Source organism: Periplaneta americana, chromosome 9 (assembly GCF_040183065.1).
Source record: "Periplaneta americana isolate PAMFEO1 chromosome 9, P.americana_PAMFEO1_priV1, whole genome shotgun sequence".
Lineage (NCBI taxonomy): Eukaryota > Metazoa > Arthropoda > Insecta > Blattodea > Blattidae > Periplaneta > Periplaneta americana.
In genome coordinates, this window is record NC_091125.1 from 113,190,564 (window position 1) to 113,206,638 (window position 16,075).

At 34.3% G+C, this 16,075-nt stretch overlaps 2 protein-coding genes across 3 annotated transcripts in view; one reads left to right on the forward strand and one right to left on the reverse strand.

The window, feature by feature from the left end:
* Window positions 1-16,075, reverse strand: part of Ca-beta (Calcium channel protein beta subunit) — an 828,959-nt gene that overhangs the window by 738,271 nt on the left and 74,613 nt on the right. Inside the window, exon 2 of one of the 2 annotated variants that reach the window (XM_069835638.1) lies at window positions 5,697-5,786. In XM_069835638.1, the coding sequence (XP_069691739.1) occupies window positions 5,697-5,786 (90 nt within the window). Of the gene's footprint in view, window positions 1-5,696; window positions 5,787-16,075 lie in introns of those variants that run through there. The other variant, XM_069835640.1, reaches the window with a different exon arrangement.
* The window catches only part of ab (BTB/POZ-zinc finger protein abrupt), a 243,431-nt gene continuing 237,321 nt past the window's right edge, over window positions 9,966-16,075 (forward strand). The window contains exons 1-2 of the mRNA XM_069835648.1: window positions 9,966-10,122; window positions 13,473-13,573. The gene's annotated coding sequence lies outside the window, so the exon portion shown is untranslated. The remainder of the gene's footprint in view (window positions 10,123-13,472; window positions 13,574-16,075) is intronic.

Here is a 16,075-nt window from a genome sequence, read left to right on the forward strand (position 1 = left end):
ATATGGATCGTGTGCGGAGACTAAGAGCAAGGCTGAAAAGAGGTAAGATTGATTTCGAGGAGACTGCAGTGTAAAACCTGCCTTGGGCAGAAGACTATGAATGAATGTATCAAGTAGAACATAATGAAACTTTACATTGTGCGCTTTTCTGTATTATTACATATACAGAGCGTTTGATTCGGGAAATGTACTAAGGATGTAGACCCTAATGTATTTGATGAAATATATATGTTCGGTTCACAACTCAAGCTTCGTGACTGTATATACTAGACTGTGCTAACCCCATGAGGTTACTAGGAACAATAGACTGTGCCGGTACTATTTTGCATTGTCTGTGATGAGGCGATCGTAGCGATCCTAGTGGTTAGCAACTACCTATGGATGCATATTTACTACGTATTGAGCTTCGTGGCTGTATATACTAAACTGTACTATACTCTTTACCATTGCCGGTATATTTCATTAATATACCTATGTAATAGCGAAAATGATAATACTTCACTGTAATTTAATTCCTAAGTTTGTAGCAACAACTTAATTAATTAAAACTGTGTACATAAGTAATGTGTTACATAGGAATTCCTCTTTCGGTTCCTAGGAGATTTTTTTCCAATACATTTATATGTTCTTGTACAGTATATCCGCAAAAATTAAAAACCATAAATATAAATATTAATGGGAAAGAAATTAATCTGTCGACTGGGTATTAAATTTATCATTGAACCAGCTAGTTGGAAAGTATTGTGTATCGAACATGATATGAAAATATAATTAATGTGCGATCTAGATAGATCATAAGGTTTACCACTCTGATTCAATCAGAAGTTCAGTCGGAGACTCCGATTGAAAACTTGCCAGACAACTGTTCCAAAACAACTGCTCCATTATCAGAGCTAGCTTCAGGTTCTCGTTTTACAGAAACAATTAGGTTTATCAGGGCTATCGTATACAACTCACTTGACCTCTACCTAAATTTCCGTTTCTTCACAGTAAATAGAAAGATTTTGCAATTAAAAGTAATTTCTTACATCTCTCTGTATATTTTTGACAGTTCTTGCATAAATTGGCCCTAAAATTAATAAAATGATTGTTTTATGTACACTAAATTTGACAAAGCTCTTAGTCTAGAGAAAAAAAAACTGATTATGATAATGAAATATTACTAGCGCGCAGATAAATATCATAACGCTCGATTTCAATCTTGTCAATAAACTTCGATGTCATCAGTGACCGAAAGTCGCGATGTAATGCTTGAAAACGAGTAATCTAAAGGTTAACGCCGAACTTAATTAATGTTTATCATTTTGTATTGATATAAATGGGAAGAGCAATTAACACTTTTTATCAATAAACTTAGATTTTCTTTTCCTAATGCTTACCTCCGAATCTTCCATGTTACGAGCAAGAACTACTTGATTTGGACCGTTGTGACACCAGCACTATTATTAACGAGCGAATTACACTTCACTAATTTCACAAAAACACCAACAAAATTGTTATCAAAGGACAAATTATGCAAATTCACACTCATTAGCAATAATTCAACCATCAATATTCAGCAAAACCGCCATTTTGCTTAAATAAATAAATAACGCAAACAGGATAGCCACCTCTGGAATATAGGTCTTGGGTGATAGAGTCTGGACCCTTCTATAACAACTGCAAGAAGACTTTTCACTGCACACAAAAAAATTCAGTACATTTAGTGACTTCAAGTCGAACAGAACTGGAACAGACACACGCTTAAGCTGAAAGATTAAGAACGAACTATGGAACATTATATTATTTCACACTAGGATTATTATCGGATAATTGATTGCATTTCGAAACTGCATAAAAAGTCTCTTCAATATTGTGAAACAGGAGTGCACTCTTTTGCTGTTTTGGTTTATGGTTGGCTATCCTGATATTACCGAGCAAGGAAGAAGTTTTACATATGTATCATGTTATCGAGTAACATAACGTTATTTCGTTTACTTGTTAATCTAATTGTAAAATATAGCAGTGAAGTGTAATCCACATATCTACAGTTTCAATTCGTAGGATAAACACATCACGTCAAATTGAGGTAAGCTATCTGTACTTCATAAAATACCAGAACAAATAATTACAGTACATTTTAATTGTACCTTGTTTTTTGGCTATACTATGCAGGCTTTGCTTAATCGTAAGGTTTAGTTGCCATGGTAATATTTTACACTGCAAAGGCACCATCAAGACATAGTTAAAAATGCAAGGAAAAAGTTTTTGATGTCACTTTATAACATAATTGTTAAAGGAGCTCGTTTTTGCCTCGCTCCCCTATCAGCTGATGTCTGTCTGTTACCTACTAAGGCCTGTGCATGCCCGCTACATGATGTATACTGTATAAAAAAGGGAGAATGATGTGTTTCAGAGTTCTGAAGCTAGAACAGCACTACTGGTCTGTTGTGTACTGAAATCTTAGATGTGAATTGTATGAATAAGAAGAGTTATTAATATTATCTTAGTGTTATAAAATGTTCAACTTTATTATTCTCAAGCTTTGTCACTTTTTCCACTCGAATTCTGTTCAAATAATGTAGCTACTTTGAAAAAAAATAGTGAAACTAGCGCTGAGCTGGTTCCGGTGATTTCTTAAGTGAAAACCGTTCAATTTATAAGGAATGTTTTTGTGAAGGCGCAGTTGATCGTATATGCAAGGCATAACAAAGGCCTAAACTAACCAAACCTAACCTATCACAGATTCGTATATGCAAGGTGTATAAGCGGAGTACTAAGGGAACTACCTCCGGGCTAGTTCAACCAAAAAAATTACAATTGATAACAACCTAAATTCCAACCTGCACTTGGGAATGGGTTCGAATCCCGCTTAAGCCGATTACCTGCTCTGATTCTTTTTAAGATGTTTGCCTACTGTAAAGCGAATATCAAGTATAGTATTCCAATAGCGAAAACTTGGAGTATTTTCGCCAAATATCATTACGCTATCTCAAGACATCCAGTGGTGTTAGATAATCGCCGTAGCTGTTAAAGTGTAATTAAATAATTGATTAAAGTTATATTATACACGATCTCTTATGTGTTCGTAAGATCCAAGTCTGGAATTTTTACTAATTGAGATATGAGCCTTTCAGAGCAGAAGTGATGTTTCAGCATTTCGGTTGCAATCAAAGAATAAATATTTGCAGCTATAAAATGAAACTCTACATGTGAGCCGTTGAGAGCAGAAGTGATGTAAGTCAAAATTGGGTAATGCGGTTTGAAGTAAAAATTCTGTAAAATACAGCGCAAAATAGCAATTAATATGTCCTTCGTGCTATCCACTGACTATTAATAGTTTAAATAAATTGAATATTAATTGCTGCTTTGCGCTGTATTTTGCACAATGTTTACTTTAACCCTCATTACCCATTTTTGACTTACACCACTTCTGCTCTCAACGGCTCATATGTAGTGTTTCATTTTATAGCTGCAAATATTTATTCTTCGATTGCAACCGAAATGCTGAAACAATGTTATTTAGTAGGGCACTGTTATTATTTTTTTTTAGATTTATTTGTAGCCACTTTAACTTAAGTCATATCGTGACTTCTGTTGGGGATGACACATTGGATCTTCATTTTGCTGCCATATTTCGGGCAGTCTGTTTGCCACCTAGTGAACATATTTGTACAGTCTGTAGAAGTGCTAACCATTAGATTTTGTGAAACAGTATCTATATCCGTATTGTTGTAGAGGAACTGAAAACCAATCCAGCATTTGATTTTTACAGTATAGCTAGTTTTCTAGTTATTTTATGGCTGAGGAAATATCTGTAAACCCCGAAAGAGATTGGCATATTCTTGGATCTCCCAAATCTAGTGTCCTACTACTAAGTCACCTATTTCTATTATTATTATTATTATTATTATTATTATTATTATTATTATTATTACATAAAAAATGTCTTTAGTTTTAAGGTATCTCTCCAACCAAATATTGTATAGGCCTACATTTCTTCTTCCACACGAAGCACTATGATCAAGGTATTGTGATTCAATATGTCTTGAATTAAAAATCTTCACTTCTCATGTCTTCTGTAACTACTGTACATGTCACTCAGAATTCCTCTATTGATAACTATTATGGTCTCGCATACTTAGAGATCTTCCCCTTCGATTTTTTCCTCGAATCTTTCATTTCTGTAATCTGCTACCTTCTATCATTCTCATGTGGACGTACAAAATAAAATCTCTTTCGTTGTCTCTCATTCATTATACAGTCAACTCTGGATATAGTGAATAGTGAACTGGTTATAGTGAACATTCGGCTATAGTGAACCTAAATCGTTGATCCCGACCCGCATACATTAAAAAGTACATTAATATTTCCGTTTATAGTGAACCCTCGCTTCGGTTATAGTGAACTTTGTATCCTGACAAATTCTTATTTGAAGTCAGACCTTCTTGTATAAAATTGAAAGAATGTGTTGAGAACAACACTCTAAGTTTCTTACTCCTTTAGTCAAAGGATAAAGGTAAAATTAGTTATTCCTAGACAATGAGCTGTACTGTAAATCCAGGCAACGCGTGACGACGACCTTGCCTCACTCCACCGTCGAAGGTTTGCCATTCTGTTCTCAGGCACTCTACTCTACTGTTATTTCTAATCCTTCACCGTCAAAGGGTTACCTTTTGTTCTCAGAAACATTTCTATTACGACAGATAGCATCGAAACAATGAAATTGTCTTCTTTTATTAAAAGGGGATGAACATTATGTCCAGAGCATAAACGAAAGTAAGATTTCGATGATTTTTAAACTCCATCAACCCTCTCCCAGTTTCCATGAAGTGACCTGGGAAATTCCAAGGCTGAGTACGCAGTCATACCATAACAGCGTTTGTCATTTCTACCTGATCGCCTGTTTCTAGTGTTCCAACAGTGAATGTACTGTATAAAAATGTTGAAGCGTAAAGTGTTTTATTTGGAAGATAAGGCGAATATTATAAGTTACATTGAACGTGATATTTCGCAAGCGGACGTGGATCCACAGAATAGTTTAAGTAAATCAATTGTGAGTAACATTATACAGTATACAGTGTAATCCAATCCACAAAAAATAAAATATTTTATTTTCTTTTTTACAATTTAATTCATTTCTGTCATTTAAGATTAGGGGAGAGAAACTTCGGATATAGTGAACCTCAGATATAGTGAACAAAATATGCAAGTCCGCAGAGGTTCACTATATGCGGAGTTGACTGTAGTTTTTTCTGCTTGCATCAATCTTCGGATCTCAGCATTTCTATTTTTTTTTCGTTCAGATTTTCTGGTTTCTCTTATTATTATTATTATTATTATTATTATTATTATTATTATTATTACTATTATTATTATTAGAAATTTAATTCACCAAATAGGCACATCTATTTCATTTCGACCCCACAGTAGCCTAAATCTTCTCCTTCTTTCTTTTGCCTTTCTATGCATTATTATTATTATTATTATTATTATTATTATTATTATTATTATTATTATTATTATTATTAGTATTATAGTGAATATTCGTAATATAAAAGAGATTATTACAATCTTCGCTTAACGACAGACTTGTTTTTCTTTTGAGACCTTCGTTTCCATTAAGATTAGACAGAGCGGAAATTATGTACTCGGCCTGACGACACCTCCTAAAGTGCAATGGATTGAATGAAAAGGAAGCAGGAAAGTGCACCTACCTGCCGAATCACGCTGCCAGAGCTGTCGCTAAGACTGCCGCCGGTTGAGCGTTTGTATTTTTTCTTGTGCTTTGTTCCTTTCCCTCGACTCTGCAAGAGTGGAAAAGAGAGAAAAAAACGAATTTTGATTCAATCTCCTATTCAGTAACAATCAAACAAAATTATGCGTTAATTCACATTAATAATTCCCTTAATTCCAGTAAGATAGTTTAAACATGCTGTTACTAACTCGTCTTTTAAAATTAATTTAAAATTCAAATTATTTATGTTTGAATTATGTGATAGAAAGAGATAAAGAGAAAAATAATGTTTGAGAAAAAATATTGAAGAGAAAAATTAAGCTGATATATCTTAAACCGCATAATCCGATTTTGACTTTAGTCCATTTGATATTCACAACTGCGAGATTGAACTCCGCATAGAGCAAATACGTTATTTCGTTATCTGTGTAATATTTACTGTACTTAATTATTTAGCAGAGAACACGCCATAATTAGCTAATGTTTTCTCACATAGACCTAAGAGGTAGAAGTTAGATTTTTGGTAGATTTCTTCGGGACTTGTAGTAGTTGAATAGATTCTGGCACTTTATGTAGGCCTAATATGTAGCCATTTCGTTGTTTTTGCCGTACCTATTATGATATTCGTTTTTGAAAGGTGATGATAATAGTAAGGGAAAATGAAGAAGAAACATTTAAAAGCTGAACGATTGGACATCCTTGCAAGGGAATTTGTATCTTTGGCGAAGAATTTATGTGAGCTTCAGTCCTGTTGACTACTTTTCTTACTCCATTTTTCACCGTTCCGTTGAAGGAACGTAAGAGAATTTTGAAAGGGATTTTGGTGTAACCTAATAGCTAACATATGACTAACATAAAAAGTACTATACTTTTACAGTACAAAACTTGCGTGAAATTATGCAACGATTAATCATAACGGAGTCGATGTCAAGTGGGCGAAAATTATTCTCTTTGCTATAGGCCTATTAAACCTAAGCTTACTTCTATTAATTGGTATAAAGGGTTTGTTGTCTGATATTCACCGTTTATTCTCTTTATAGTGTTGGAAATCTCTACTCTTACGTCCTTGAATTTCCATTTACGCCGAATATCTTTTTAACTCTAAAGATAGCAAACCACTCCCATTACAAACTCCATAAGGTCCTTACGATGGCGGAATGGTAACGCTCTCATCTCATAAAACATTGACACTAAGTAGCATTCGAGACGTGAGTCCTACGTATTGGCCGTCTTTACCCACAAGAAAACACCCTGGCATTTTATACCCCGGGGCTATATTGCGGCCGGAAGAATTATAAAAAATTACACGACTCCATCAGCAGTCGAACCCGGGACCTTCCTATTTAAAGCGCAACGTCTTGTGATGCTACTGCGCGTTTCCATCTCTAACCATAACCACACCAAAATATTATAGAAATAACATCTGCAGCAACGGTGGGAGGATAGATTAGACCGATGTACAGTATTTGTTAAAAAAATGAATTAGGACAACCAATGAAGGTCTGACGATCCTGTTGTAATGGACTTCAGTGATGTTTTCAGTTGCACAGAAATGACTAATAGTAAAGCTCTAGTGCGCTGGTCTTCCGACCAGATCGTGAAAGAAATTCTGGTGGATATGGCAGACTTGCAGCGTGATTTCCTCGGGATACTCCCGTTTCCATCATTCCACGAACACTTTGCACCTCTTCTCATTTCGTCTATTATCTGCAGTAGGTAAAAACAGACTGGAGTGAAGTTTTCGGGTAGTGCGGATTTCTAATGATGCTGATGTAGGAATTTAAGAATAGATATACATACTAGTAGGCTATAACTTCTACTATTCAGGGTGTCTTTATAACTTTACACGACTTAGTACAGAGTGATAACTTTTTCTCGTCTGTATTGAATCAAATTTATTTCACCGATGTAATTAGTAAAGATTGTGTCTTGAAGCGCTTGGGAAGGAAATTGTTAAAAATTGATAAATAAAGGAACAAAATAGAACTTATGGAAGAGAAAATTACGGAAAGAGAACACAAAAATAAAGAAGGTAAAATGAAGAAAAAATATAAAGGTACAATGGACAAAATGTGATCAGACTTGTGTATTAATATTTTTTTAATTAATTAAGGTTAATTATAACTAAATTACTTACCAAGTTCGTATGTTGCAGCTGATTCAGAATTATTACATAATTAAATATTACCCGAAATGAATATGCTGATGTGTAGCACATTCATACTAATTTTTATATTACCATTCAATTATTACATATTTTCATAACACATTCATATATTAATGCTAAATTAATTCTGCAAGGATCTAGACGTACACAGATGGAGACTAGATGTTTTCTTAATTTTCCTGAAAAAAAAAAATCGAGACCAGTCTAGAACACAGTTTTTTTTTTTCGAGTACGTATAATGATGCTTTTACATGGAATCGTTGGCAGTTGTGTCAAAAACATTTTCATGGTGCATACTGTACTTGTTGACAAGTACTAAGTGGAATCCTTATCGTAACGAAAACAATCCTGCTTCTAATGAGGGTTTCACGGTAGTATGTGTTGGGGGAGGATGTAATATTCTGATTACCGTTAATGTCTATCCACCCTGTTTTCTGTAAGGGAATTATCATTTCATCATAGCCCGAAATATTTCCAATACCTTAATGACTTTACGTTGTTATCCTCTCAAACCCAACATGTAATATCTAACTGCTTAAGAATGTCTAGCTAGAGATAATATACTCATGTTCTGTTTGTGAAGGTAAAGGACATCCATGTAGGCTATATTCTCTAGCTAGAAATATGGTATTATACATGAGTCATTTGTGTTGTTTTTATTTTGGTATGAGACATGCGAACAAATTTTTATTGTCTAGCATACATACATACATACATACATACATACATACATACATACATACATACATACATACATACATACAGTCCGCACCTGTGGAGTAATGGTTAGCGAGTCTGGCCGCGAAATCAGGTGGCTCGGGGGCGATTTCCGGTCAGGGCAAGTTACCTGGTTGAGGTTTTATCCGGGGTTTCCCCTCAACCCAATATGAGCAAATGCTAAGTAACTTTCGGTGCTGGATCCCGGACTCATTTTACCGGCATTATCACCTTCATCTCATCCAGACACTAAATAACCTAAGATGTTGATAAAGCGTCGTAAAATCACCTACTAAAATAAAAAACTACATACATACATACATACAGTCGACCTGGTTGGCGAGTTGGTATAGCGCTGGCCTTCTACGCCCAAGGTTGCGGGTTCGATCCCGGCCCAGGTCGATGCATTTAAGTGTGTTTAAATGCGACAGGCTCATGCCAGTACATCTACTGGCATGTAAAAGAACTGCGGGACAAAATTCCGGCACATCCGGCGACGCTGATATAACCTCTGCAGTTGCGAGCGTCGTTAAATAAAAAAATAACATTTAACACATACATACATACATACATACATACATACATACATACATACATACATACATACATACATACATACATACATACCGGCGACGCTGATATAACCTCAGCAGTTGCGAGCGTCGTTAAATAAAACATAATTAAATAACATACATACAGCGTTTTTTTTTTCAAAATGAATCAGAAGCAGGTCAAACATTTAATAAATTCAAGTAGAAATAACTGCCACTTCAATTACGATTTTTCTCACTTCCCATCTCTAAACATCTCTACACGAATACATTCGCACCCCATTTAACAATAACTATCTTACATGGTGACGTATTCATTTTTTCGTTCCTGTGAACTGGTGGAGGACTGGCACAAGGACTGTCTCATTTATAGCCATAGCGCGTACCAAAATCAAAACGACCAAAGCTCCAAACTGTTAATCCTCAACTATTTTCGCGGTCTTAACAACTTGCTTTCCATGACATCGTGCTCAATCTTCTGGGAATTATTCCACCCATACAATATAGTGATTAGGTCTACTACATGACTTCGAACAAATTACACAACCAGTGAATTTTAAAGTCTTTGTGTTTCCTTAATTGCATTCATCTGTTTCCTTTGGTTTTTCCTCTGCCTCTATGCAGTCTTTCCTATAATTTCCCTATACCCCTTTCTCTGAATAAAAACGGAAGCACCTGGCACGAACTGCACAAGCTTCAAGGACGGAGTTTGAATCCCGGAAATGCCACACACTTTATGCCAACTTGTAGACGTAAAAAGAGAAAAATAGGTTTTATGTGGATGAGTTGAAATGTTGTTGCGGAACTCTCCCGTCTGAGATCTGTTTATGGAGTACACTCTGTTCATTAATATCCTTCACCGAAGACGGCTGCTTCATACCCGCCTGCGTCACTGCGTCCCGACCAGCGATTTCAAGAAAAGCTACAGAGGAACTTTTTCTCAAAAATTTCGAATCAACTTAACAGCGCAAGTAAGTTTCTAATAAGTTGAATAATGAGCTTTATAATTTATAGTAATCTTCAGGATAATACCGAACTCGTCTATATTCATCCTACACGACTGCTTCTTTAAATCCTGCCCCAGTTGTCACATTAATGGTATTAATTGTATCAGATTTCTCAAACAACTTATGAAACGGAAGTATGAATAACTGTGTTTAAAACCTGTAAAGCTAGACACATTTGGAAAGTACGTGTATTGTATAACTATTATATATACAGTTTTACAAAATTGATTCTATATGCTGGTCTGTAATAAAATTGAGGTTAAAACTTCTGAGAGTTGGAGCATATTTATCACTTATATTGTATTTACTTCTCTCTTTTGATAGATTGATATAGGTCCAAATTTGTTATGATTCTGATAAATTTTGTAGTCTTTCGAGTTTTTTGTTTATATTAGAGACATTTTATCTTTGGTTATTATTTTGAAAATTGCCTTTGTAATATGATACCATAATGTACAAATAGGTATGAATGAAATTGAAATAAAAATTTGTTTTGTGGAGTACCACAAGGTTCGGTATTGGGGACATTATTAATTTTAATGTATATAAATGATACCGGAAAATGACATTTTGTAGAAAAAAATTGTACTATTTGCTGAGGACATTACTATATTTTATGCTGCAATAAATATGAAAGACGCAATTAATAATACGCAATTGAATGTGAATGCGCTTATGAACTGGCTATATATAAACAAATTATTCTTAACTTAAATGTAAAAATATAAGAGTTGTTATTTACAAAAAAGGAAACTTTTTTAATGTAACATTGATATTGAAAAGGAAACACTTGGGGGAGTCATGTATAGATAATTAGTTTATTTATTGATAAAACACTGTCTTAGGAAGAGCATATTAATCATATTGGGTATAAAGAAAGATAGTTCAGCATTAGGTGTCATGTTTAGGTTGAGAGAAATTTATTCTCTGAGCAAGTTAAAGGCGTAGCCGATATCATTAATGGATACACACAATCCATTATATGGGTTGCAGTTGGAGAACATATAAGGAAAAACTAGAAATACTATAAAAAGAGATGTCTACAAAATTTCATTTCTAACTCTCTAATATAGACGTTTACAAACAAACTGTTGTATTACCTCTAAGCTCTAATATAAAAATCCTTCTGTATAACTATCTTCAATGCTATCAATAGACTTACATATTGGTAAACATTTATTTAAAATTAATAGCAATAATCATCAATATAAGACGAGGCAGGCTAAGAATACAGCTTTGGGGGGTCCACTTTACATTACTGTAAGTATGGTTTAACATTATTTCTTTTTACAGTAAAGCTCAAGAAACTTTAATGGTCTATCTAATGAGATCATAGTAATTAAATGTCAGGTTGTCTAAAGAGAGACAGACAATACTTTGTAAAGAAATGTAAGTATTCAGAGACTTAATCAGAGACAAGTATAATATTTAATGATTTTTCGTAATAATTTACTGTAACGTTGACGCTGCTAATTTATAATGTACTGCTCAACTGCACCACAGATTAAATGGATCTTATATAATAATAATCTGAATTAAACATAAAATATACGAGTACAACTTTCTGTCATTTTTTTTTTTGTTCTGGAGACCTGGCTTAGGTTCTTGCAGTAAGAGTGACTGTGGAATATTGGTGGACTGATGATGATATTGGTGAAGAGAAACGGGAGAGCCCCGAGGAAAACCCCTCGCGCCCGCTTGGGTCCACAACAAATTTCTTCGTGACCCAGACGGGAATCGAACCCGACTCGTGACGGTAGAAGACAGAGAGACTTAACAACTCGATCACGGGGGAGGAAATGAGTCTTTTATGTATTAAAATAAAATAAGAAATCTTACTGATGAGATAAAAACAAATAGTAGGATTTCAATAAATCAGATTATATTGTTGTGTTTCCACTAGTAAAGGGGAAGAGAAGGCCTGATACCTTATCTATACCAGGTTAAATAAATAAATAAATAAATAAATAAATAAATAAATAAATAAATAAATAAACGAATAAACAAGTACTATATGCTTTGTCTCTGTACCCTATTGCATTTTGTCCTACTGCACTCTGTTACGTTTTCCTGTTTTATTTTCAATTGTGCGTTATTCTATTCCATTGCTGTGTTTATCCTATTTTGTTTTAATCAATTTTTTTATGTTGTATTTGAATCTGTTCTATTCTAACCTAATCTTCTTTCATTATTATTGTTGTACTCATATATAAAAACCAAGTTAATAAATAGAAAGATTTGGTGAATTACAACAGGAGAAACACAAGTAACTAAGAGACGTATGTTTCTGCAATAGATGTCGTTCTCCACAAATTTCTATGCTCTGTATAGCTGTTTGTAACGACCCCAACGAATAGGATAACCTTTTCACCCTTCCTATTCACCTGAAGACATAGATAGAGCCAGTCTCCTAATTCCTTATTTATTTATTTATTTATTTATTTACTTATTTATTTATTTATTTATTTATTTATTTATTTATCTATTTATTTATTTATTTATTCATTCATTCATTTCATTCCATTTATTTATTTATTATTTATTTATATAGGCCTATTCCTTTCTTTATTCATTCATTCATTTACGTATTTATTTAAAAACAATGGAACAAGTCCAGTCTATAGGCCTACCTCTTCTTAACAACGTACTAATGCTTGCTTATTGTTTGACATCAACATACTTTGGTAATTGTATGAAATGTTTTATAACTGTATTTCGTAACTTTCCTATAGAACAACTAAGACTGGCTGTAGAAAAGTACCACGAAATCACTGAACACTTTCACAGTATAGATTAATCTTGGAAGATAAGAACAAGGAAAAATAACGGTTAAAAAGAGGGAGTGGAGGAGCTAGACAATTTAAAACTGATGGCGTTTTACCTAAGCATCTACTCAGGTATAAAAATAATAAATTCAGGGCCACGGTATTATTATGAAATATAATTTACCAGTACTTTTATCCACAACGACCCAATTTCTAGTCAGTAATATTCAGTAGCTATTAATACTATAGTTTCAAAGAGGATATTTTGATACAAGACGAACGCCTGCCTGAATCAAGAGACGCATTGCATGTCTTATTTTTTTAAGTGAAGTGTGTTGTGAATTCTTGGAGTACGGTTTAGGATCAACCCTCTAATGATCTTTTTTACCTGCTGAGGAATACCTTCCCTGTTTCGTCATGGAGGTTGAATGGAAAGGTCTGTACGGACAGGTGAAATCACATAGTACTAGCAGGTATGTGAGGAATTCAACTTTTATATTTCGGTTACAATATCAGCCTCCTATACATAAATTTTCCTGACTTTTACAGGTTACGTGGGGAGTATTAAAACCGCATTACTAATGGGGTGATGCCTTCATGACGTCCTACAGCTAGGTTCAAGCTGGTCAGAAAAGTTGAACTTGTCTTTGGTAAGTTTCATAATTTATAAGCGTGTGGAGAACAAAGAGTAGAATGGGATTTTCAATCATTTTTTTTTATTTGAAAGCACATTCATTAAATGTTAAAATATTAGGAGAACAGAATCGTGGTCAAAACTAATTGAAGAGTCCACTGCAAGAATGATGGATGTCACTTTCTTGTCGAAAATAAACCAAGATTGTCAATACATAGCTTAAAACATATAGAATGTACATAGAGAGTTATATGGCATTAACACTAATAGTCATTGTCCAGTAATGATCGGAAAATCACAGTTAAGCTTTGAGCGCTAAGCATTTCAAACTTTCAATTGCTTCTCCTGCAAAATGTATTCCAAATGACATCCATCATTCTTGCAGTGGACTCTTCAATTATTATGATATGCAACTTGTCGATTTAATTTTAAAGTTATAAAGATGAAGCAAGTATGGTGTTTGCAACAAAATTACACTAAGAATAATGAAAGATCATGACTGGAGAAGGCCTAAAACATGCCAGAAACAGTCACCAGACGGTTTGTAAAATGTCCGTTAACGTACATGGCCATTAAATTAAGGTTAAACATTTTGGAAACTGGAAACGTCTAATATTTTATTTTATGATCATCTATAGGCTACAAGCATATACAGGTTAACTTATTACTCAATTTTAAAATCAAAACAATAAGAACAGTCCAGTATTTTTTCTATATCTTTTTAAACCGCACATATTTTCGTTTTTTAAATAGTAGCAAATTCATTAAATGTCAACACCTTTAAAGAACAATATCCTTTGAATTAAATGACATTTTCAGATTCCTTGTATTGCACTCCTTAGTGTTTTAAAATGGATGTAATGTTTATTTTGTAAGTAAAATCTTCTCGATATCTTCTTGTGTATTTGCAGGACATAATTTAAATAGTAGTAGCAAATAAACCACTCTCGGGTCAATGAAATTTCTACAAAGATTTTGATATGTGTGTTGATTTAAAGCGGTGAGTTTTTAAGTCTTTCTCATGGATAGAGAAGATAACAATATTCAAAACGATTTATAATCAGCTTTCATATAGAAGTGAATCTAAGTCTGGTCGATGACTAAAGTTGTAAGTGAACGCTGAAAGAGGGAATGTGTCTAGGAACTTTATGAGAAATTAAATTGGTTCCAGACAAAAAGTACTTTCCCTAGGTAACTGCTGAGCGTAGGTGATTGTTTCGGTATCCTGACAATTCGTACCGGCAAATTCGTATTACGACAATCCGTCCCAAGAAACATATTTGTCCCGCCACAGTAACTAGTGATTTTTAGGAAAGATCAATATCATTTGTAGAATTTATGTTTAATTTAGGTGGAACAACTTTCTTACATGTGGCGTTGGGCGTAGAATTTTATTATTGGTACTCCACCAAGAAAGCAGGGGAAAAATCCCTTTCCTCATGCAGCAGGTATCGTAGAGCAAATATATTCAGACACACGCCCGTATCGGCACACCCATTCCTTACAATAAGGGTCAGGGGAATAAGGGATTTGCTCACACCGTGACATGAATGAAGAATAAATGTCCTATTTTATACATAAAGCTATTACCTTGGCGTTAGCTTCAAATGCCTGTACCATATTTATACTTGTAGTAGGTAGATACCTCGACATTAAGATTTAAAGATGAACATACCAAGAATTCGAGTTCGTGAACACTCAATAATTTAAGTTTGTTAAAGAGTAGAGAAAACTTTTATCATTTGCTGGAAAATAACATAGCTGTGCTTAGATTTATATTATGCTATCATTTAAGCATTAAGTGGAATGTTTATGATTAAAGACGATAAAGGAAGGTTTCTTCGGTGAAATATATTTTTCGCTAATATCATTAGGCCTTTATCATTTCTCGCCATTACTGGTTCGAAAAGCAACGGGAAACTACTGCAGTATATCATTATTCCATGAATGCTGCGTAAGATTCCTACGGCGAAATTTTTCACGCAACGAAGTTTAACACAGTGTAGAGGCCACGTTTGTGAGTTTGAATTCCTCCCTAAAATATGGATACTGACCCGCTATGAATGTTATAATTTGTGTTTATTCGCATGTTCACCTAAAATGGGCCCAGAAAAAAGAGGAAAGAAGAATAATAAAATAGATAAACGGACTTTGTGAAGTTCGGATATGCATAAAAGAGCAAGTAGAAGTCTATCCCTAGACCATCAGCCACAGGGTAGAGGGAGGTTAAGGCTGGCACTTTTTCTTTACAGTCAGCACTAGTAACAGTAGGGATGTCAGTCCTACGTGCTTGCCGCCTTTATCCGAAAGGAAATCCTCTGGCACTCATTTCTGTTGGAAGCTGAGTAAACCCCAGAGCCATAGTGAGGCCGGAGTGATTAAATCAATTGAGAAAATTCATGACTCCGTTCGAAATCGAACTCGCAACCTTTTGGATTACAGTGCAACGTCTTAATCTTGGCGCTATCGCGCATTTCAAGGAAAATGAATTCTATTGTATAGATATGATATTATGTAT